This window comes from Trachurus trachurus (assembly GCF_905171665.1).
Source record: "Trachurus trachurus genome assembly, chromosome: 10".
NCBI classification, from domain to species: domain Eukaryota; kingdom Metazoa; phylum Chordata; class Actinopteri; order Carangiformes; family Carangidae; genus Trachurus; species Trachurus trachurus.
In genome coordinates this window covers 23,763,945-23,788,916 of record NC_139894.1, presented here as the reverse complement: position 1 = coordinate 23,788,916, position 24,972 = coordinate 23,763,945, and the positions used below count along the sequence as shown (strand labels likewise).

The 24,972-nt window shown below is 41.5% G+C and overlaps 1 protein-coding gene across 2 annotated transcripts in view; it reads right to left on the bottom strand.

Moving 5' to 3' along the window:
- Positions 1-176: 176 nt before the first annotated feature.
- Positions 177-24,972, bottom strand: part of ctnna1 (catenin (cadherin-associated protein), alpha 1) — an 83,285-nt gene continuing 58,489 nt past the window's right edge. For both annotated transcript variants that reach the window (XM_083981301.1, XM_083981302.1), the window contains exons 16-18: positions 13,638-13,743; positions 3,153-3,287; positions 177-2,147 (exon numbers count right to left, since the gene is read on the bottom strand). In XM_083981301.1, coding sequence (XP_083837427.1) covers positions 1,857-2,147; positions 3,153-3,287; positions 13,638-13,743 — 532 coding nt within the window. In that variant the 3' untranslated portion in view covers positions 177-1,856. The remainder of the gene's footprint in view (positions 2,148-3,152; positions 3,288-13,637; positions 13,744-24,972) is intronic.

Genomic DNA, 24,972 nt, shown 5'->3' with positions numbered 1-24,972 from the left:
ACTTATTTTACATTTTAGAGTGAAGATTACTCCTTGGGCTTTATCTAAGCTTTTTACTACAACACAAAGCTGGTGTAATGGCAAAACAAAGCTTGTAAAGGGAACCATTGTTTCAAGTGAGAGCAGGACACATGACTGCAGTTCACATGAAGACACGAAAACCATTTTGATTCATTTCAACAGTTTATTAAGATATAAAGCAGGCACATGAATATAAGAAACGTGTGCACTAATAAGTCAGCTCTCAATAACAAAAATCCACAGCAAAGTAGTTTGATATCACTTCAGATTCAAATCCAAACTCTAATACAGCAAAAGATGAACTGTGAGGAGAAACATACTGAAAACACTCCAACTGCTCAGTTCTACAGTAAAAAAAAAAAAGTCCACCTGTCAAATATCCATACTTTGCCCATCCTGCTGTAGTTCACAGATGTCAAACGAGCAAAACAAAGATTCAGCCCTGAGGCCAAAGCAGCAGAATTTCAAAGCCTCGCTGTCCACCAATGCACCACTATGCAGCACAATGCTACGTATGACTGGAGAACAGGCTGCAGAGTGTGCACCCCGCAGTTGTTACCTGAAGTGAAAAGTAAAAAACAGTCTCCCACTTCATTTTAAAGCTCCAACACCCGGCAACATGTTTGTAGGATTCGTATAAAGATTGTGCATGACATAACAACATCTTGATTAGTGTTTAAGCCTAAAGACAAGGTATAGAAACACAGACAGTTTAAAGTCAATGGAGTCTCACCCATTCCTCGCCTGCCTCTAAGTTGAGAAGAGAAAACATATTGATCCCTCAGTTTGGACACATTCTTAAGATTGTGGAGGCGTTTGGTCTCAGTGACAGTTAAAGAAGCCTGTCAGCTTTGGAGAACACAGACACATGGTCTACTCATTGTTTAGCTTGCTGGGCTCTCCCAGACCCAGAGGCATCAAGGCTTCTTTACAAAGTTGGACTAGGTTATCTGTGTGCCTTGAGTGTAGGACCGAGCAGTCAATTAGCAAAACAGAAGGCTGAGAAGAATACTCTGTCTCCTTTGGTTTGCTGCATCATGTGAACATGAAAAAACATATATCAAGAAAAAAAATAATGTGAGATGCTTAAATTATTAAGGAATGACATTTACCAGACCAAATGTTACAGAGGGTACAAATCATTAATTATACAGCACTGAAAATAGCATTTAACGTCAGTTTAACCTTGACTGTTTATAGTGGCATCATAACAATGTATACAGTTAGAAAAGAGCAGGCACACATGGAAATATAATGACTTTGTTTTTTTTAAGGCTGAGCCAAAACATGCCTAAATGTTAGCAGTTGAACCAGCACAACCAAATCAACTACTATTATTGCTTGAGTTAAAATAAGGCAGTTGAGATTTTGCATAGTTGATATTAGCAGTACAGACAGTATTTTGCTATAATCAAACATTATTGTGTAAAACACCGGAGTCCCCACAGTATTACTATAAAACTGGTTAGAATACAAAATAATCAAAAGCCTCTTGGAATTAATTCTCATAATAATATCTATGAAATCCACTCCCTTTCCTCCCATAATGATGAAAGAAAAAGGAAAATATATATTTTTTAAAATGCCTTTGTCCAGTTGATTTCCCTCTAACTGTATTTTCCAGATAAGAGACAGTTAATGGTGCAGACTAGAACACATCTAAACGCATGGAATAGAAATGAGGCCGTGTAGAAATATAATGGGTCACACAAACAAGCTGTCTATGCAAAGATACAACAAATATGTTAAAACCTTTTCTTTTTGATAGAATGACAAGCTCAACCTACATGGAAATTCATTGGTCATTTTTTTTTGTGTTCTCTGGAATCAAAAGTCTAGATGCTATCCATGGCTTTAAACTCACTCAGAGCCTGCACAGGGTTGATATGTTTCTTTTGTGAGGATCTCTTGACTCTGTTGGTTTGGCCGTCATCCTGCTTCTCTCTCTTCACCAGAGGTTTCTTCTCAGGAGCTTTCATCCTCCAGGAGACAGCTGGCATATTGAGGGACTCCATGCCTCTGTTCTTCTGGTATTTAGTAGATGCAACATAGGAGGCCTTGACAGTGGACACCACTGTGTTCATCAGGTTCTTTGCAGCCTGAATGAGGGACATTGCGCTGTCCAACTGAGAGAGAGACATGAGAAAAGAGCAGGGAAACAATTAGCCTTGTAAAAATGGTGAAAGCAGAGCCTTAACATCCTTAAAGAATTTGTTGAGTGAAATTAAACTGCTCTCGCACTGTTTCATACTGCAAGTTTTCCAGGGGAAACCAAAATCAAAGTATTTGTACTGAGCAATTAACGACCTTTCCAAGTTTGTCTGGCATACAAACGGATGTGAGAAATTGGAGAGTATGGAAAAAGGTCACACCAATTTAATCTCCACAGTATAATAGCCTCAGAGACACTGGTGACACTTGACTGGAACTTTTTGAAGAATACTTGGCCCAAGAGAAAGGACAGATGAATTCATTATTTCCTGCACGTTGAGGCACTGTGTTTTAATGTGACTGGCGAGGAAGTAGTTAATTAATGCTGAGGAGGTCTTTCAAACGTTACCTTCAGTACTGAAAAATGTTAGGAAACATTAATGCAACATCAATCCCTGCTATCTCTAATATATATATGAAGATATGATCTGCAAAATAAAAGTGTTGAGAAATAATCATTAACTCATCACAACCAACAGCTAGTGCCATCAAGTCCTGGTATTTTTCATCTATTTGGCCAACACTGAATAATAAAAGTATCGGGTGCATTTTATTGATTTATTAATCTTTCTAGTCAGGAATTACGGGTATCCCGGTGAGATTCTGCTAAAAACAAACAGTTCTGTTTACATTCATTGTTTCTCACCAAAACAGCAATGTCTCTCTATCCTTGAGGCTTCAGACAAACACTGCAGCACTTTTTTTTTTACTCTTTTGTATTAATGTTTGAAACCTACACTGTCCTCTTGCCCTCCTCTCTAATGCTGCTAACTTTATACCTCTATTACTGGCACCAATGAAATAGAGTAAAATCCTTATTTTTTAAAAGCTCAACTGCTCTTTAGTTACCGTGGGGGCTTTGCATAATGAAGACTGCAAATCGTAGACAATGTCCACGGTTAAAGTGAGGTTGAACTTACCCCCGAGACAACCAGCTCTCCTCCCAGGTTCTGAACCTCAGCCTTGACTTTGCTGCAGATGTTGAGCTGGTGACAATAAAGAGCAATACGCTGCAGGTAGGCAAGCAGGTCCTGCTTACAGGTGGAGTCAGGGCACTGTGAGAGAGAAAGACAACATGTGTCAACTAATGTGCACATCGATTAGTATCTAAGCATAAACAGGTTGATGTATTATAATACTAGCTGCTTGCAGGTGGTACAATGAATTATTTTTTGTCACTTATTCATTTGCTGCTACTACTCAATCTGAATATTTATGCGATTCTACAGACACAATGATCTTGCACTTTATCAAGATGAGTTAGTACCAGTGTGACAGGTAAGGTAGACACCCACATTAGGGACGTGCTCAGAGCCAAAATGACAAACGCACGCCCACAACCTGGTAGACTGATAACTCATCCTCACAGGGTTAAGCACAGTCAAGTCACACAGAATGCAAATTCTATTACGAGCCAAATATTGCTGTCAATCAATTACTTTTGTGTGGTGGTAATCATTTTGTGTGAAATATTTTTTGATACATAAGTACTTGCTTTTCAACATGAACAGCAGTTTGACACATATCTGAGAAAGACTCTGTCCTAACAACGTAAATATAACTTTAGATATGAAGTGCAAATAAACTGCTCAGGGCTGGAATGGCACTCCAACAGGTTTCACTAAGTCCAATTAAATATCTGGGGAAATAAATGGATATGAGGTAGCATACAAAAAACGAAACATTTTTTTGGACTACAGGTTCAGTATCATGTTGAAACGCATCTTGTTGTTTCCAGCGACGCATAACAATATTGTCAAAAGTCAGCTAGAAACACAAAAACAAAATACATTGGAGCCATAAAAAATCCATCAACCTCAAGAAATCAAATAAATTCTCATAAAGCCCACTTGAAAGTGGCAGGATGTGAAGAGCCCCACAAGTGCATCTCATTTAGAATTGGCAATCTTTTTGAATTATTTCATCTCATTATAATCAGACGTGGGCTCTACCTTGGAACACCATTTCCAATCCCTTTCCTAGTTTGCTAAAACAAGTCCCTTGCCAGCATAGTAATTAGGCCACAGTACTCTTAGTTACTGTTCAAGTGCGGGGCGTGAACACCTTGATAGGGCCCTGACACAGTACTTCAGATCACCACAGTGACCTGACACAATCGAGGTATGTCGCCAATGATCACTGCACAGCTAGACCGACTCTGTTACGGGGTTGGCAGCTTTTCACATCACTAAACTAACTATACCTGTGAAAAGCACTAGCGTGACCATGAGAGTGAGCGACGCCAAGAGAAAACACTGGCTGAAACTCCAGCATTTGCAGGTGCCTGGCTGTCTGAAGAAGGAGACCATTGGCAGCTGTTAATTCTGAGTGCAGGGAAAAGGTGAAAGGGAGAGAATCACAGCCAATATTTTAATTGATGGATTCTCTACAGGAAGGAGCTGGCGAGGTCAGCACTGTAGAACTTAAGTGTTCGTGTGTTTGCATGCATCTAGATGAAATGGAGAGGCATTTTGTCCGTCTATAAGAGGGTAAATGACACAGGGGTTGGTTATCAGAGTTTTACCCCCTCCCCATTTTTCAATCATGGCCACTACCACCATTAACGTGAACTAATTCACAGACAGTGAGGAAATCCCCTGTTTACCTTTTCTCTTTGCAAACAGAGGAAGAGGAAACATATTTGGGATCGTAATTTTTGGACACATCAAACAGTCTAGGACTTATGATGTGTCTAATCCTGCTGAGCGTGCCAGTATCCCTGGGAGTGTAGAGCGCTCTGCTGAATATAGTGCACTCACTCACAGACATACAGCCATGCACGCATGCGTTTACACACCGCCCCAGCTAGAAGAGCTATGCTTATTCATACAGTGTAAATCAGAGTGTGGGAGACTAGAGCCGAATAAGGACACCAAGAAATTCAGCAACACATCTTTTTATCATACCTACAAAAAAAATCCACTCCTCTTATACACTTGAACACCAATTAAAATGTGACACAAAGAAACAAACCAAACCCATAGCAATCATGCTTTTCCTTACTGAGAGCTCTATAGATGCACTCTACTGCCAATATTAATAAAATGATCGAAGCTATTACTACCATCCACTCCTGATTAATAGAAGGATGAGCTAAGTAGAGAGGAGGGAAATGTAAGAGTTGGCATTCTATTAAAGAAAGGTATGCAAGAGGTGATTAGGGGAAAGGGAGCTGGAGGGGATGATCATCATACAGGAGAGGACTAATACATGACTGAGACTGGAGAAAATGGGAGAGGGAGGGGGGTGAAAAAGAGGAAAGAACCAGAGAGAAATAAGTAGTTGGAGAAAAGACGAGGATGAAGAGTGAGCCAGAGGGGAAACAGTATGGAGGAGTAAATAAGGGGGAGAAATCCAACTGGGGAAAAGGGACGCAGACAGGAGGATTCAGCTGTAGTGGGGAGGGGGTATAAGTAAGTAACAGTGTGTGTGCGTGTGCTTGTGTGTGTGTGAGAGAGAGGAGAGTGTGTGTGGATGCACACATGCAATAGCAAAGACCTGGGATGAGGCTGAATGCAGCAGCCATGCTAATGAGGGCTTGGGGAAGTATTCAGACGGCTGAGAGCAGGGCACTGTGAAAGCATCACTTGTGCTCATACTCAGCTCAGCTGCTGGCTTCACTCAGCACTCAGGAAACTCTGTAAGGCGGCTCTGACTGTGACATGTGAATACATAAGTTGCACAGAGAAGAGATAAGAACACCTTAGATTGTTTTGGAGATCCAAACAAAAACCCTGTGTCAGAGGCTAAAAAAACCTCACTGACCTTCTTCCCTGTGGTGTAAAAATGTTTGCAGAAGCCACATACGAGTAAATAACTCACTTACAACTCATCAAGAAACCTTTTAGATTACTGCTTTTTCACTTAAAAGGTATGAATAATTAATAGAGCAAATAACGATTAATAAATGGGGCATGTAATGTAGGTGTTTGCACAACCTGCGCATTAACGTTTAAGTTGAGCAAACACCATAACGCAGCAGTTGTGCTGAAAATCATGTATTAACAATTTATTTCCATTTCACAGAACAAGATTTCCTGGTGTGAAAAACAAAGGGCCCATCACTCTTGTTCGCACTGAGCAATTCTCTCCTCTAATAGTGACTCCAACCATTAGAGTCCATCATTGTAATTTTTTTTCGTCTGGTCTGAGTGCTGCATTGAAATGTCCCTCAAGCCTGATGAAATAGCCTTTTTCCACATGCTGTGTGGCCAGTTATGGAGTGGGACAGTTAACCTTGCTTGGTCAGCTATTACTGAGAGATGGCAAAGCAGGAAGAGGGGCACTGGAGACTTTATCACAGGGGTGTGAATACCTTTTCAGGGCAAACTAATACGAAAAGGTAAGTCGCCATATTTCAAGAGGAGCCGGGGGGACAGGAGGAAATGTCAGTGATTCTTGTGTAGTTGTTGTCCCTTCACTTATAGCTACATCAAAGCCGTGTGAAAAGGTAGATCATTATTCTAATTAGCCAATTCTTTTCTCTCTTCAAGTAACAAACCCAAACATGATTTAGTATATTCCATATTCATGAGGGTCTCAGTCTCCAAGTGTGTGGGTAGCTCTTCCTTTATTTTGCATTCCTTAGCATTTCAGCTGTTGTGCTCTAGTGAAGGTTCAGAGCACAGCACAAACAAAAGCATAAGATTCCCACATAAGAAAAGCGAATGAGGCAGCAAGAATGACAGAGCAGGATGTTGAACAAAAGGATCTCACTGTGCTACGTGTTGGGTAATGTCCATGATATAAATGATGATCAGGAAGGTCAGGTCCCATCATTGGAAATGTCATGCAGTTCCACTGAATTCCATTATACAGACCAGAGACAGTGGTAGAGCCACTGTGCTGTGCCGCCCAGCACTGACCTTTCAGGACGCATCACCCACAGGAAATGCCAATTTCCAATATTTACTGACACGGCAGCATTCTAATGTGCGGCTGCCAGCAACCTGTTGGGGGGTGTCGCAGGACAGTGTATAAAGAGGGTGCGTTCTGATATGGTTTTGATTAAATTGATACTTACACTGTTCTCAGATCGAAACAAGGTGATTTAGAGTGTTTCTCTGGGGTGTGTAGAGCCGGAGAATATAAAGCTACATTTTCTCACTTATGACTCCTGTTCCATTAAGGCTATATTTAATTAAGCTGGGAAACTAAATGGAAAAAGAAAAACAGACAATGTCATTTCTAAAAAAAGGGTATACTGATAACTAAGTCTCAAATCCATAAATCACCCTATATCATAACATACTTAACTCAGGCAAGCTACAGGGTGTGGTGTCCTGGCTAAATCAAGGGGAGTTCAAGGGGAAGACAGATCCAAAACCTTACAGCCAGCACAATTCAACATGATGCTTTACTGCTCTACCATAAAAATCCTCGACCAGGGGAGAAAACAAATATCAGATATTTTGTGTGCCTGTGTGTGCTAAAGGGTTGTGGACAATTAACTGTACCTAACCTGTGAAAGGACCTTCAGTGCAAACAAGTCACAGGGCGCTTTTATCCACCATTACACCTAAAACTGCCATAGGGGTTACAGGGAAGGACATGCGCGTATGTGTGTGTTTTACAGTGTTCTGTGTGTGCCACTACAAAAATACTGATGCACATCAGACTTGAGGCTTAACAGTTTAGGCAGACATGAAGGGGCTCTGCAGGTATAGGAAGTGATCATTTCCTGACTGTAGTCCATAGACAACACAAGATGAATGTACTGTTGCATACAAAAAGTTAAATTAAGTAAATGGAATCCAAAAATTTCAAAAACAGCGGCGCCTGATGAAAAAGTGAAAATGTCTTTAAAGTATGAGTAAAAATAGAATTGAGGGCTTCAAAAGCACTGGAGGAAATGAATTACAAAAAATCCAGCAGTGAGATTTTTTATTTCTGGATAAAACCTTGAGTATACTTCCTATTCACAGGACATATCCTGAAATCTAGAGTTTAAAGTGTTTTCTGTGTACAACCTTGTTATAGGGCTTCACAGTTAATGTGCTGTACATTAGATTTCTACTGTCTGTAGCTGATTATATTACTGTTAATGGCTAAATATAAATCTCCCATGGGCTACCAATATCAATCAAGATCTATTTCGAACAAAATGATGATAGCCAGATCTCTTCTGCTCACTGCATGTGCTAAAAAGATGCGCCATATTTGTGTGGGGCCAATTCAATCACCCTGGCACTTAGGACTGTTAATGTGACATTGAAGCAGACAGTCTGGGTATGACAGGAGAAAATCAAGCTGGGGGCAAGCCAAAAAGACCAACTTTAGAGGTAACCACAGGGACCAATTAAATGGCCCTCATCAATTTTTAATGTTCATGCTGCACCTGTCACTCAGGCATTTCAATGTAGCACTTGTAAGCAAAACTGATGACAACTTTAACACGGCTTCTACAGAATAGCTAAGTGCAACTTTTGACATTGAGACATTAACTTTAACTTGGTCTGACCTATAACGATTTTTGTCTCACTTAATACCCAGCTGCTCCAAAACCTACGATTTGCAGCTGGAGGTTGAAAGACAGAGACCTTTTTAACTTTCAAATCTATCAAGTAGCTATACACCATTTAATCCTACCAATACTGATCCACTTCTCTTCCGAAATGCCAAATGTCCTGCACACAGGTAAGGAGCCGATGACTTAATAGAGCTATTTCAATATGGTGTTTGGCTATTGTGAATTCTCCACCTCTAGGAGGTCTGTGGTTACACAAAAGTGGTTGTTACACAGTCAAACTTCAGAACACACACACACACACACAGATATTACTGAACTACCCAGGGTAAATGCCTTTCAAAACAATCCACCAGGAGTTTATAAATTTTCTCAACCAGCAAAAAAGGTGGGCTTGGTTGGACTGAACTGCAGTTGGCTGAGGGCTGACCCTTGAACTGCTGAGCTGAGAATTTGTGGGTTCTCTGGGTGATTTTGCCTCTCCACTGCAGTAGGTAATTTACTACCCTGTCTGCTGTAAAGCGTCTAGGGCCAGAGCTGGGACTGTGACCAGCTACAGAGCCCATGGATCACCATAAATCTCCACTGATTGAATGCAAATTGGAGAAGTACACTATGTATGTCAGTATACATCATGAGAATAAAGCTTGCACAACAAACACACACACAGCAAACACATGCCCATTCTCTAAATATGCAAGCCTTAGTTTATGTGCATGTGTTTGTACGTGTACATGCAAGTGTTTATGTGGTGAGCAGGAAAGCAGCAGAAATTTATGGGCTACATAGTGGCTAACACATTTGCATTATAAATCTCAATTACATAGCATTATTTGTTTACCAGCCTGCTCAGATGGAATTCTCATAAGGTGCCCTGCAGAGGAGGGTCATAAATTCTTAATAAACTGCAGTGCAGACCTTTGTATGGCACTGACCTAAATCCTGCAGCTCATCTCTGCACTACACTCATTTTTTTAAACTTTAATAAGGCTCTATTACACATATTTAACTGTTTTTCTCAGATACCCCAAAGTAGACCATGTCCACCTGCTAATTTCTCTTTAACACAATATGCACGCACGTACCAAAACATGTCTTGACACAGTCTTGCAAAAGAAAAGCGCAGGGTGAGATACTGTGCTATCAGTCTGGGACCATCTGCCAATGTGTTTTATATAAGGAATAAACCCTCATGGGCCCCACAGGCCAGAGGCACAGAGCACAAGTGATTAATATGCCTAGGTTAATGAGCAGTCCTAGCATTGCCTTTTCTCCTCTGACTCTGTCAGTATGTGTGCATCTTGGTGGTGACTCACTTAACGACTGCTGCTCAAGTATGTGGACTATCCCAACATGCCATGCCTTGGCTGAAAGTAAGCCTGTGGCATCTCCTGCTTTGTTAGAAATATGGCCCTAAATAAACTGCCGTGTGAATAATTAAATAAATAAATAAAATCTGCCACCTGGCAATTATACTGCTAATTAAAAGGCGAAGCACTCTTAATGGATTCATCTCTCAGGAGGGATGTTCCTCTCTCCACACAAATGCACTGCCCTCTCTTTTTACCTCTCCCATCTCTCCATCATTCTCCTCCCCTCTACCCCATGTCCATCCCTGGGAGCTCTGGCTGATGTGTTAGGGGTGAGTGTCGCCTGGTCTGCTAGTGTTTTGGTCTCTGCTGTGAGAGAAAGGCTAAAAGGGACAGCTGGATGGGTTCAGAGGCTGGAGGGGTCTTCACTCCTGGCAACGACTTGTGTTCCAACAGCCAAAGCTCTTCATTTATTCATACTTTGAGTGCTTCAAACCCCCAAATCCCCTAATAGTGTACACACACACAAACATACACATTGGCATAAAAAAAGATAAAGAAACGAGTACCTACAAATAGTTTAGGATGGAAGAATGAAACAGTCAACTACATCCAAAACGTCTATACACATGTGCCTGCAGAGAGGCAAGCTAATCAACGGACGTGTTTGTATGTTGGAATACATATACACAAACACATGCACACTCACACACCTACACAGTTTCCCATCTGTTTTCTTTGGGGGATTACACTGTTTTCATTAAAGTGAATAAGCATCTTCAAAAGCGGCAGTGAGGCATAAAAAAAGTCACTTTCCAGAACAGCTTATTCCCTGTTCAAATGATTCGGATGCAATTAGGTCAGTACAGGTAAGACTTTTACTTTGTGATAGACATGGGCCTGTAATATTAAGGATCTGAGGGCACCTTAAATAAAATATCAGACGTGAAGGGTTGTGGAGGCCAGCAGCTCATTATGTCTCACTAAGAGGGAGTCATCTCTGCTGAAAGCTAAATGCAGATGTTTCAAGCATGTGTTGGCATAATTGAAACCCCCGGTTGTGCAGAAAATCGGACAAATGTAACTGAAATACCTTTTACACCCCCCTTAAATCTGAGTAAAAATTTATGGAGAAGTGTTTTATAAGCATGAGCAGTACATGTGGAATATACTTCACATGCGCCCCAGCAGCCCTAACAGAGCTCCTTTCATTACACAAACAACTGGTAAGAAAAAAAGCTATGACATTAAAGTACATGATCCTTATATCAATTATTCACTACTGCCTTGTGCAGGAAACACTTGACTATTTTAATGTGGTGCAAAATAGACTTAACTGAACTGATTTAAATTTGACTGATGCAATGCATTTAAGTCTATGTGTTGTAGTCATCACTGAAAGTTTATATCTGAATGAACATATCAGCTGACTTACAGAGTACATGCTGTTACGTTTTGTCAATATCATATCAGTAGAGATGTCAACAAAACTGAGTAAAACAGAGATTGACAATGTAATCTAAATATACATCTTACAGCAAATATCTTAAGTCAGTGTGTGTCTTCTTGACTGTGTTCTTGGGCAGAACTGTGAGAAAGCCACAGATGGTACATCTCAGCTACAAAAGCAATGTCTAGGGGCAGCCATATCTTGTTGCAAACATTGCAAACTAAACTCTTTCATGATTTAACAAAATATATACATATTACAGTCACAGAGGCAATGGGCCACTGCTTATGAGATGGCACATGAATAAGTTGGGGGATAAATCATGTACAGTGTCTCCCTGAGGAGTAGTACAGTGCTAGTATTTAAGTGAAATATGAGGCCATGGATAATTGAATGTGTGTTTCCCTATGTCAAGGACCATAGTCTCTAGGGTAAGGGATAGATTGTGGAGGGATGATGGAACTGGGAATTGGGGAGTGGGAGATGGAAGGACGGGTGAGGGGGGTGGAGCGTTTGATCCCGAAAGAAATTGGTAAAGACTGGCAAGGGTGTCTCATGAATAACACAAATCATAGCAGTTGCTCACATCTGAGGGACTTTGCTGTGCGAGCCTTTCACTTGGGTTCAATCCAAATGTGAAAGAAAAAAAATTAAATAATAAAATAAATAAAAAACGTGTGCAAAAAAGAAAAGAGAATGTGTACCAAATGCCCTTTTGTTTGTTTAGCTTATCTTTCTACAGACATGACTTTAAGTAACAAGTGCCACTAGAATATTAAAAAAATAAAATATTTAAATCCAGCTCTGTTAAGGACATCATTTAAAACCAAAAGCAGGGCTGTCAAAATTCAAACCAGTATGAAGGCTTTGTTTTTTCAAACCCAGTGTGAGCGCTAGAGTTGTAGCAATATCAGTTCCTTTGGCAACAGGAGCTAGGAATAAGTTGTGCATGTTTGCTGGGGGCACTGAAGCATCACATTGACACACGTTTTCAGTGTCAAGTCTTCCTGAGGATCAGGCCACAAAGCTTGGCCCGTTGTGGTTGCCTCTCCTGTGTTGTCTTGGCTGTGTGCAGAGGCTCATTGTACCGCTGGAAAGTGAACCTTCAGTCCAGTCTAATTTCTTGACTGCTTTGAACCAGGTTTTCTTAAAGGATATCTCTGTTCTTTGCTTAGTTCAAGTTGCACCAGTACTGACCAGTCATCTTGTCCGTCCAGCTGCTAAAATCCCAACAGCGCCATGCGGCCATCAGCATGCCTCACCTATGGGATAGTCTTGGGCAGAGTCTGGTTTCCTCAGGACCATTTCTTTTTTTTTTAGAAATGAGGCCAAAGAGTTCAATCTTGGTTTCATTAGACCAGAGAATCTTGTTTCCCAGTTTAAGAGTCTTTAAGGTGCTTTTTTTTTTGCAAGCAGCTTTCATGTGTTTTTCACTAAGAGGCTTCCGTCTTGCAAATCTTCCATAAGGCCCAGATTAATGGAGTATTGCAGTGATGGTGGTTCTTGTGGAAGTTTCTTCCATCTTCACACTCGGCCTCTGGAGTTCAGTCAGTGATCATCAGGTTCTTGGTCGAGCACCAATCTTGCAGAGATCCTTTTCCCCTGCTCAGTTTGGCCGAGCAGTCAGCTCTAGGTAAAATCCTGGTTGTTTTATTTAACAATAAAGGCCACCATCCTCTAGGGAACTTCAACGTAGCAAACTTTTTTTGTATCCTTCCTCCAATCTTTGCCTTAAAGCAGTCCTGTCTCAGAGCTCTATGCACGCAGTTCCTCTCATGGCTTCATTTTTGCTGGCAGGAATTGTCAGCTGTGTGACTTTATATAGAGAGGTGCATGCCTTTCCAAAACGTGTCCAGTCAAATCATTTACCACAGGTGGACTTCAATCAAGTCTCATGTCAATGTGATATTTTGGTTTTAGCTCGTTATATATCTGCAAAAATGTCTAAAATTCTGTTTTGCATTTGGTAAAGAAAGAAATGTGAAGGAAAAAAAAAAGCGGAATACTTTTTGAATGCATCTATGTAAAAAGGTTGTGCATGTGAAAGCAAATAACTTTACTGGGTCCTGACAGTGTCTATTTGGCAGTTTGCTCCAATTCAAATTATACATTGAGGTCGCAGGCACAAAGGTGTAGTCTACATCAAACCCTTGGGGACAGTGGTTCATTAATGACTTACATTGTCAGCGATGGTGCGGCCCAGCTTGTCCATTCTTGATCCTGCCTCGGCAATTTTCTTGGCAGCGCTGATGACATCAGATGTATTCTTCAGTGGCCCTTTCCCCCTGGGGAGACAAAGTCAAGGGATCAGTGACTGTTTCTGATCTGATCTGCAGCCTCATTCAATATGCAGAAGCTGCATCTCATTCATGGTGCTGTTTGTTTTGGAAGGGTGTTTTTCGGTTAGAGGCAAGCATGGATACTGGATAGAGTAGCATGTCTTATGGGAATGCTTCATGGCAGCTCCACAGAAATACATGTGTACGCTGATTGGCTGATGGACAGATGATTCCACACGCACAAAATATGAGGACACTGACACCATATTGTTCAGCCAGAGTTAAGGGTGTTTTATAACCCATTAAATGCACAGGGGCAGCTTTCAATCTCTGCTGTGACCAGAATGGGATCATGGAGCTGGACTATGACTATCCTTTGTAACACCAGCATACCTCTTACAAACTAGGGTAATAAACCCATTTTTCCCAGGAGTTTAGCATATGATAGAGAAAATATATTGATAATGGGCTTTTAAGAAACTGGCAGCACAATCATACTCAGGAATCAAGAGGCCATTGTATTATTCACCACTGACACATACCTTCTCTTAAAACAGAAAGTCTTAGTTAAATCTATTTGGCACCTTTTATTCAAGCAGCTTTGAGGGGTTTATTAGTAGGCCAAGAAGCAAATCAGACTGGTTTCCTGACGGTTGGTTGAGAAATATTTGTTGCGTCAAAAAACTCACACCAGGGGGGTCTAACACAAAAGTGCAGAAATGAAGATAGATATCACAATACAGTTCAATTTGCAGCACTGGTTATTGTCTGAACATAGCACACCCATACCACACCCTTCTTGAAACAAACAAAGCCAGTCCTAACATGGGTCAGTCCAGCCCTGACCTGACCCACTGTAAAGCTCGTCAGTTTTTCCATTTTTTTCTGCCCCCACAAGGGACTCTGGGACACAGTTGGCAAGAGGCATAAATTGGATTCAAAGCTGCTCTCTTCAGGCTAAAAAGTGAGCCATCCAACACAGAACAGATGGAATTTTGTGTTCTGTTCTCTCGCTTCCTCTTCCCTCCCCTCCCATCTCCAACCCTTCCCCTGCCTCTACTGCTCTGCTGTAAAGCAAGTCAGGGGCCTTGTGGAAGAGGCCACGCGTCAGAGCACATACTGGAAGCTCTCTGGGGACAAGTAAACCCCTGGAGACAGAGTTGGAGGCGCTGCGATGGGTTCTGGGAGAAAAAGCCAGCAGAGTGTTTTTAATAGTGTTTCTAGTAAAATGCTACAGTTTGTCCCAGTAAAAGAAACCATCACATCACAATGTTTAAATATAGCAACCACTGATTTCGCCCATACCAATGATTTCTAGCAGGAAGACAAGAGGAGCTAGATGCTCATTTTCTTACATTTTCCAGCTCTGTTTAGGTGGCCAAGTGCCGTTTGAGAAAAGCACAAAGACACCATGAACATAGGCAGAAGACCTCCTGACAAGCAGACGCTCTTTCATAGAGGATTTATACATGGAGATGGGTCTTAGGACTTCAGGTCTGGTGACAGCTGCAGGCCTCCAGATGGGTGTAAGCCACATTGAACTGAGCACTCCACAGCACAGAACGCTCTAAGACAGGTGGCTCCCAAATATGTTGCATGTTTCCAAGCCACACATGCCTTATTCATGAGAGCCACCATACAGCCATAAGCGATGAAGGAGTCAACACGAATCTCTCTCATCTCCACAGATTTGTCAGGAGTGAGGTTCAGATCAATTACCTCATACAGCATTAACCTTGGCAGGGCTTTGTGCCAGCTCAAGGTTGCAGGGGCAATAATTTGGGCGTGGGCTGAATTAGCCAGCTACTGACCTTCTATGTGCTGCTGCTGCATACAAGAGTGAGGGCATAATATGAAGATATATATTCAGCCCAACAAACATCCATATGTGTTCTCTCAGACACACACCAGGATACAGAGTACAAACCAAGGTCTGAGTTTTGAAAGTAACCGGTCAAAGTTTTGGTATTAACCTCTCAATTTTGCAGTGATGTCACTGTTAACACAGACAGGCAACTCTTTATTTTACAAATGGCAATATCCAAGCATAGATAATATAATGGACCAAATTAAGACACAGGTTTGACCATGATTACATTTCTTAGGCAGCAGATTTTAAAGCTAGCACAAACAGTGTACTTAGGGTAAATATTGTTATTCTTTTGAAAGGCATTAAAAAACTGTGCTTAAAAAATCTGTGTATATACGGTACAAATTCCATTAATCCTGCATAATTTAGGAAGAACAAACAACTAACTCAAGGAATGTCATCTTAGTTAGGTTTCTAAAATGTAAATTGAGATCTGATCAAATGTGCATGTGAATCTCTAAAAACCCTGTGAATAATACACACGTGATGAGGTTGTGGTCCCAGTTGCTAGATGACAGTGGTCAGCCATGGTGAGTAATTTCTGATACACATTTAATTTGGAAAACCTTTGCTGTTGGTGAGATTCAACAATGGAACTGCAATTTCAAATTTAAAACATCTTGTTCCTCAAGCCGATTTAGGCTGGCGGTTTGTTATTAAATCCTTGATGAAATATGCAGGGGATAAGAAGCTTGGGAGTTTTGTTTTTTTTAGTTCAAAATCCAGCCATTGCCTATAAAAATGTCCCATCAGGCATCAAATGCAACATAGATTCTATTGTATCTCATCAAGGTTAAACTAATGTGGAGGGGTCCACAAATTATCATTCTCCTTCTAATGAGTAAAACTCAAATCATGGTTGTTGGTTGTAAGCACCTAAATTGGGACATTGACATCAGATGTTCAGCACCAACTCAATTTTTTGATGGTGTAGTATAAACGGCTAAAAGCTGCCTAAATATTCACATCTTTCTACCTGTCCAGCTGAATTGTTTTTGACTGGAAACATCCATGTTGATAGTAAACCTGTAATTGTTTATTACCGTACATCAGGGGTTTTCAAAGTGTGAGAGAGTGAGCCCCCCTTAATGAAAAATAAACAGCTGCAGAAGCAGACAGTCTGAGGTTGAAGTTTATATCAATGCACAGGTGACACTGTGACAGGTCTCCACTGTAGGCTACGTCTTGACCACATGTCAGCCGTGCATCTTTTTTTTTTTTTTTTTTTTTTTTTAGGAGCGGTATATTGCGGCTTTATGCGGGAGGACACGCGGTGCTACTGCTGATCCAATGTATTTATCTGAGCTTGGTCACTGTGAGAGGCACCGGGTCGCTTTGAGCTGCGTTCATATGAAGTTATACCTGACGCTGTGCAGCACACCTAACGCTCCTCTTTTTCTAACCAGAATAGTTCCACAGCCGACGTAGTGCTACATTGAGCCGAGGCCAGCTGAGCTCCGCTCTCCCTGCAACACAGTCTCTCTGATCACTTGCACTGGGGCACCTTGGGCGTCAGTGCACAACGCGAAAGGGCCCTGACCAAGCGTCAGTTTATGACGCGTCGGGAGTGTTGCTCCCTGACACATCAGTCGAGCATAATCGCAGTCTGTGTGTTACAAGATCGTGTTTTATCATATCGCAGTATAATAATATATAGCCTATATATATATATATATATATATATATATATATATATATATATATATATATATATATATATATATATAAATTGCAAACTATAGGCTACTGCAAAAACATTAATCATTTAGCCCTATGTGCAAGTGACATGTAACTCATCTTTTGTTTGAATGTTTTCAGTTTTTCTTTTTTTTCTTTTTCTCATGTCGCGCCCCCCCTCAAACTCTCTGGCGCCCCCCAAGGGAGACGCGCCTCACACTTTGAAAACCCCTGCCGTATATATTATAAATGGAGAAAATCTCTCTGTAAATTCTGTAGCTGAAGGGATTCAGTGGTCTGTTGACATTTTGGACACCTTATTATTTATTTATTTATTTATTTATTTATTTATTTATATATTTATTAGAATTCTTTAGGGCAGTTATAAGAAAGAAACTGGTGTGATGTTTTATGTTAAGATGTCACTGCAAAAAAACAAACAAAAAAAGTCCTACAACGTGTGTGCTACTTGTCTCTAACTACGATCTAATGTACTGTAGTAGTACATATGTAAATGAAATGTTAACTGTAAAAATTGCATATGTGTTTAGTTAGTATGCCATGTATTTTTCTCTGTGCTTGGGGTGAATAGGGCGTAAATAAAAATGATAAGGTTCTGTGCAAGCTCTGTCAAATCCTGGATGTGTTAATATTTTCAACTCTGCTACAGCTTTCCAGTATTGTACCTCTTTGGCCAAGGAGACGGGATCTTTGAACCATTTCGAAGATGAAGGCAGAGTGGCAGCATTTCATCATCATTACGGACGTGACTCAGAGTTAGGCACAAAATGTCCTCTGAGTAATTCATTCGAAAATTTAAAAAGATAGTCATACAAATATAGTCAGGCAGTTCAAATGTCCCCTCACATCCTCCTCACACTAACACTCACAGTGGTTGAGCTTGATGGTCACAGAGAAATAGAAATGCTATCCATCCCTAATCAGAAAGTGCACCCACCCAAATTCCAATATTAGGTTCTATGCATTCATACTATGATACACACAAAGCTGAATGTTTGGACCATCTGTAAATGAGGTTATAAGCGGCTTCTGTCTGATTAAAACAAAAACGTTTGTCCTTTCTCAAAAACATTGGGATTTTGTGTCTGATTGGATGGAGGGGGTATAAACCATGGACAATAAAACTATGACAAATGTAGTGCTATTCAAACATACAATAAACACTCTGACATGGATTATAAATTCATACTTGTGCAGCCAGTTTTTTTTGTTGTTGTTTTCTAATTTTGGTGGTGGTAATACTATTTCGTTTACATTTGGATCACAGACTTTGCTTGAACCATTATAAACCCATGGGCCGTTGATTAAATAAATACATTTTTCCTCTCTTTTAAGTAGTCATTTAAATTGACAAGATTCGCCAAACAACAACAGCTTTTCTGGAATAATTAATGATTGTAAAGTCTGAACCAAGTTGAAAATCCACAGCCACAGAGAATCTTTCACATGTGCACCAATTTTAGTAAAGTCATATTTTTCTGCAAAGATGATTTGTACTCTTCCAGGACACATCAATACTTAAGTTTGTTTTTGTTTTTTGTTTTTTCAGCCACTTATCCACCATCTTTGTCTCAGCAAACCACTGACAAGGGTGAATATGGCCACCCTGTAGCAGCTCTGCATTGTTAGATTTACAGTGCACATCCAGCTTTATTCATGAACCACAGAGAGGGAGATTTGACGCACTGCTTATGCTTGTGCATATTAAGATTAAGGAAGGATGGAAAAATAATCAAGAAGAAAATCCTACCTACAGTGCTGCTTAAGGAAAATGAAGAGCATTGATGCATGAATAGTGGTGTTAAACTGGGTGCATAGCATTGTGCAGACACGGGCAAATGCTGGGAAACAAATGTAGGCTTATTGGGTGATGTTCGGTGTATTTGACACAGGCTTAACTTAAACACGCATTCTGTCTTGGAGGCATTTTGCTTGAACTGCACAACTACTGGAATATTAATGCGAGGAGAGGTTAAGATGCCATATGCATATCTGCCCTGTGAATGAAGAAAGTAGTACAAAGACTCAAGGACAAAAACATAGACTACGACTTCCGGTTTGGCTGCGATGGAGTAGACGCGTGTCGAGTCTCGCTCCCGCAACTATTGTCAATTTAACGTTTCAAGACCCCGAAAGTCACAACAAAGGGTAATATTCATCTCTTTTGACGGACATATCCCCGAAATATGTCGACGTACGCGACCAGACACAACGTAAAAGAGCAGGGTGCTAAGGTCAGTCCCGCACACGAGGCAAGTGATGAGTTTAGCATGGCAGCCATTGCTAACCTTTTGGAAGAACACCGCCAAGCCCTCTCCGCTGATTTCAAAGCCTCCATTTCAACACTCGAAACAAAGCTGGACCACGTCCACACCACAGTGTCTGACCACGCTCAGAAGATAGTCTCTCTCGAGGTAAATGCTACTCTACAAGACGAGCGCCTGTTGACAGTGGAGGCATCCTGTGCTATGCTAACGGAGAGCAATGCTAAGCTGTTAGCTAAAGTCAGCGACCTGGAGTCCCGGAGCCGGCGGAACAATATCAGAGTGGTCGGCGTACCTGAGTCAGTGGAGGGACCGCGACCCACAGCCTTCTTTGCAGACCTGCTCATGGAAGTTTTTGGCGAAGGCGTCCTGGACTCACCGCCGGAATGTGACCGAGCTCATCGTACGCTATCCGAGAAACCGAAGCCGGGGCAGAGAGCACGGCCCGTCATTATCAGGCTGCACAGGTACCAGGTGAAGGAGAGGATCATACGTGAAGCCCGAACCAGGAGAGGCAAGCTGCAGTACAGAGGCTCCCCCATCTCCATTTACGAGGACTACGCGCCGGAGGTTGTGGAACAACGCCAGAAGTACAGGGAGGTGATGTCGGAGCTCTACAACATGGGCTTCAAACCTGCATTGCTATTCCCTGCCAGGCTTGTCATCGTGATGAAAGATGGGGAGAGGAAGAGGTTTTCTTCGGTCTCCGAGGCTAGAGGCTTCATAACATCCATCCGCACGGAGGAGACCTGACGACCATGAGCGACTAACTTACAGTAAGCCCACCATGATGAACCACTGTTATGCTTACTGGATAACCGTGAGTTAATATGATGCCAACTATATAACTGTCTTCACCAGCCCCGGACGGGCCTGGAGTTAATTCTCAGACTGCATCATTAGTAGTTACAGACCACGGTCCCGACGGACTGCTGGTGTTTTGACTGTGCAGAGGTTTAAACAATAATCACCGGCTGGACATTTTATTACATTACCTGCACATTGATTTGAGATCCGATATTCGCTAATATTTTTTTGAATTCCCTCTTTTTCATGTTTCTTTCTTCTCGTTTACACCAGACTACTTTAAGAATTTAGATTATCTTCAACCCGTTCTCGTGCCAAGTTTTTTTTTTTTTTTTTTTTTTAATTTACACATGTGTTTGCAAAGTTTAACAAGCTCTACCTCCTGGTCCTGGATGTTATTATTATTCTCACAGGATGTTCTAGAGTTTTTAAACGTTGTATGGAGCCATAGATGTGCAAGTCCTATGCAGTAATATTTTATACTTTGGCTCATTTCTCCGCAAAAAAAAAAAAAAAAAAAAGTTTATATACCTTGTCTGGAACATAGCACTTGATATGTTTATTAATGTTTTTCTCTGTGACTTATGTGGGGTCAATTATTGTTAATGCAAGGGAAGGAGACCCCGGAAGCTTAGTTTAGTTGTTAGCTGTGAGCTGGAGAGCTCAGATGTTGTTCCTTATTGTGGGTGTAGCCCTCAGGTGGTCACAAATGTTTTTGTTCCCCCCCCCCCCCCCTTTTTTTTTTCTCTCTCTCCTTTTTTTTCTCTCCTTTTCAACGCCTCCCCATTCTCTCTCCCTTCATTACAGTACAGAATACAGGTCATGCAGTGTCAATCTAACTTGTTACTGTCGGCTCTATGGCTAATGCTGTGAAGACAGATAACGGAGTTCGTCTGATTTCCTGGAATACTAAGGGCATGAACAATGCGATTAAAATTGGTAAGATCCTGACACAGTTACAACACCTTAAAGGGGACGTGATATTTTTGCAAGAGACACATCTCAAAACATCTGACACCCCACGTATTAAGAGGGCGTGGATGAGCCACTTATTCCATTCAAAATTTACAGATAAAGTTAGAGGGGCAGCCATTATTATTCATAAAAGGGTCTTGTTCGAGCCAACAAATGTAATTCTAGACACTGACGGCCGCTATGTCATAGTTTCGGGCACGCTTCAGAATATACCTGTGGTCTTAGTTTCAGTTTATGCGCCAACCTGGGATGATGACCAATTTTTTACGAGGCTCTTTGCAAAAATTCCAAACGCTGATAGTCACCGCATTATTATGGGTGGGGACTTTAATCTCGTGCAGGATGTGACTCTCGACAGATCTTCCCCTACACAAACCACACTATCCAAATCAGCGAATGTAGTAAAAACGTATGTATCGCAGTTGGGAATCTCTGATCCTTGGAGGTTTAAAAACCCCCATGGTAGAGCTTTTTCTTTTTTTTCCCATGTACACCACACGTTCTCCCGAATAGATTTCTTCCTGCTTGATAATAATCTCCTAGACGCCGTGAATGCATGTGAGTATCACCCAATAACCATCTCCGACCATGCTCCCACCACAGTTGACATTAGTTTTCCACGAGATACAACTCCACGCTCACGATGGAGGTTCAGCTCGCACTTGTTGTCAGATAATACATTCAAAGATTTTGTTGCGACTCAAATTCGTTCTTACATAGAGTTTAATGACACCCCTGATGTCAGCAGTAACATTCTGTGGGAAGCGCTTAAAGCTACTATTCGTGGACAGGTGATATCTTATATTTCCCAAATGAGAAGGGCTGAGCAGGCTAGGCTGGTGGAAATTGCAGAGGAACTTTTAAAGCTTGATGGAACCTACTCCACCTCCCCATCCCCCACCCTCTATAAGAAACGGTTACTGCTACATTCGGAACATGACCTGTTAATGACACGCGTAGTGGAGAGACAGCTGCGACAATCGAAACAAAACTTTTTTGAGCAGGGAGATAAGGCTGGAAGATTATTGGCACAGCAGGCCCGCGCAGCTAGCGCTTCTAGATTGATTTCTCAAATTAAGCAACCTGATGGTAGCCTCGCTTCTGATCCAGCAGTTATCAATAAGTGTTTTTCTGATTTCTATACCACACTGTATACTTCTGAATGCAACCCAATTACTGCAGCGACCCCCAATCCTTTAGACCGGTTAACATATCCTCAAATTGAAGTAAATATCGCCAGAGAATTGGGCAGACCCATCTCTTTGTTGGAGGTGCACGAAGCAATCAATTCTATGCAAAACAGGAAATCTCCCGGTACCGACGGTTTTACAGTCGAGTTCTTTAAGGCGTACTCGATGTTACTAGCCCCCATCCTGGTGAGAATGTTCAATGATTCCTTTACTGAAGGCAGACTGCCAGCGACCCTGTATGAGGCATCTATTTCACTGCTTCTGAAGAAAGATAGAGATCCTACCTCCTGTGGTAGCTATAGACCTGTCTCACTTTTAAACATAGATTATAAGATTCTGGCTAAGGTTCTCGCCCTCCGCCTCCAGAGTGTGATGTCATCAATAATCTCCTTAGACCAGACAGGCTTCACATTGGGGAGACATCCATTCTTTAACACCAGAAGGCTATTGAACATTATATACTCACCCGCGTCAAACACTCCTGAAATTGTAGTGGCGCTTGATGCAGAGAAAGCTTTTGACCGGGTGGAGTGGGGATTTCTATTTTTTATTTTAGAGAAATTTGGCTTTGATTCTAATTTTATTTCTTGGGTTAAACTTCTGTATGCCATCCCCTCGGCTTCTGTAAATACTAACGGCGTCCATTCAGCATACTTCCCTCTCAAACGTGGGACCCGGCAGGGATGTCCGCTTTCACCCTTGTTGTTCAATATAGCCATCGAGCCACTAGCCATCTGGCTTAGAAACCAGAATGAGTTTGAAGGCATTTCTCGTTTCGGTCTAGTTCACAAACTCTCTTTATATGCTGATGACCTTCTCTTATTTATTTCAAACCCCACATCCTCCCTCCCCCCAATTTTGTCAACTCTGGATCAGTTTGGGCACCTATCAGGGTATAAATTAAACATTCAGAAAAGCGAGCTATTTTTTGTTAATAATTTGGCGAGATCTCTCCCACAATCCGTATTTCCTTTCAAAATAGCTGAAGAGGGATTCAAGTATCTGGGGGTGTTTATTACCAGCTCCTTCAGGGAACTCTTTCAGAAGAATTTTCAGCCCTTATTAGATAAATGCAAGTCGGACTTGTCCAGATGGGCTGCCCTCCCCCTGTCTCTTGCAGGCCGAGTTAATCTCATTAAGATGGTAGTTCTTCCGAAATTTTTGTATCTTTTTCAACACATTCCAATTTGTCTTAATAAATCCTTTTTTGTTAATCTCGACCAACAATTTAATACTTTTATTTGGCATAATAAACCAGCCCGTATTAAGAAAAACATTCTTCAACTTCCCAAACCTGAAGGTGGGCTAGCATTGCCAAATTTTCGCCACTATTTTTGGGCCTGCAACATTAATAAACTTATATATTGGCTCCATGGTGAAGGTGCAGACACCTGTCCACCCTGGGCTCACACTGAGATCTCATCTTCTTCTTGCTCTCTACATTCTACGATATGTTCACAGCTCCCCATAAGTGCCCATAATGTCTCACCTAATCCGGTCGTCACCAATACAATTAAAATTTGGATCCAGTTCAGAAAGCAGCACGGTTTCCATAGGGCTTCAATTCTTTCCCCGGTTTTGAATAATTATGCATTTCTCCCTTCCCGCTCTGACCCTACATTCCGCATATGGTCGGATAAGGGCCTCAGAACACTTAAGGACCTGTATGAAGAAGGTGTTTTCACGTCTTTTGCATCTATGTCAGATAGATACAACCTGCCTAATAGCCATTTTTTTCGGTATCTTCAAATGAGACACTTTATCCAAAAGCAGTTCCCACATTTCCCAAACCGCCCCCCTGAAGCTGAAATAGACCAACTGCTGTCTCTCGACCTGCAACAAAAGCGACTGATATCTGTCATTTATAATAAGATTGCACTTCTGAGCCCAGCCCCCACTATATCGCCTAAAAACGCATGGGAAAAGGATTTGGGGGTAGACATTACTGATGTCCAATGGAGAGACATTTTAAAACTAATCCATTCTTCGTCGATTTGCGCCAGGCACGGTCTATTACAGTGGAAGGTGCTTCACAGAGCCCATTTCACTAACGCTAAATTGGCAAAGATATATCCAAGTCACAGTGATGCCTGTAACCGCTGTAAACAGTCCCCAGCCGACCATGTGCACATGTTCTGGTCGTGCCCGAGGTTGACCAACTTTTGGTCCAATATATTCCAAACTCTCAAACAGGCTCTCAACACAAATTTAGAACCAAATCCCCTGACTGCTCTTTTTGGTCTTCCTCTGCCTAAAAATCTCCCTGTTTCTACACAGCGTGTCATGGCCTTTACCACCTTGCTAGCCAGGCGTGCCATTCTACTTAAATGGAAGCATGTTTCCCCACCGACTCATAACAGTTGGATACGGGAGATTTTACAATGTCTAAAGTTAGAGAAGTTAAGGTTTTCACAGAAGGGATCTCTGACAG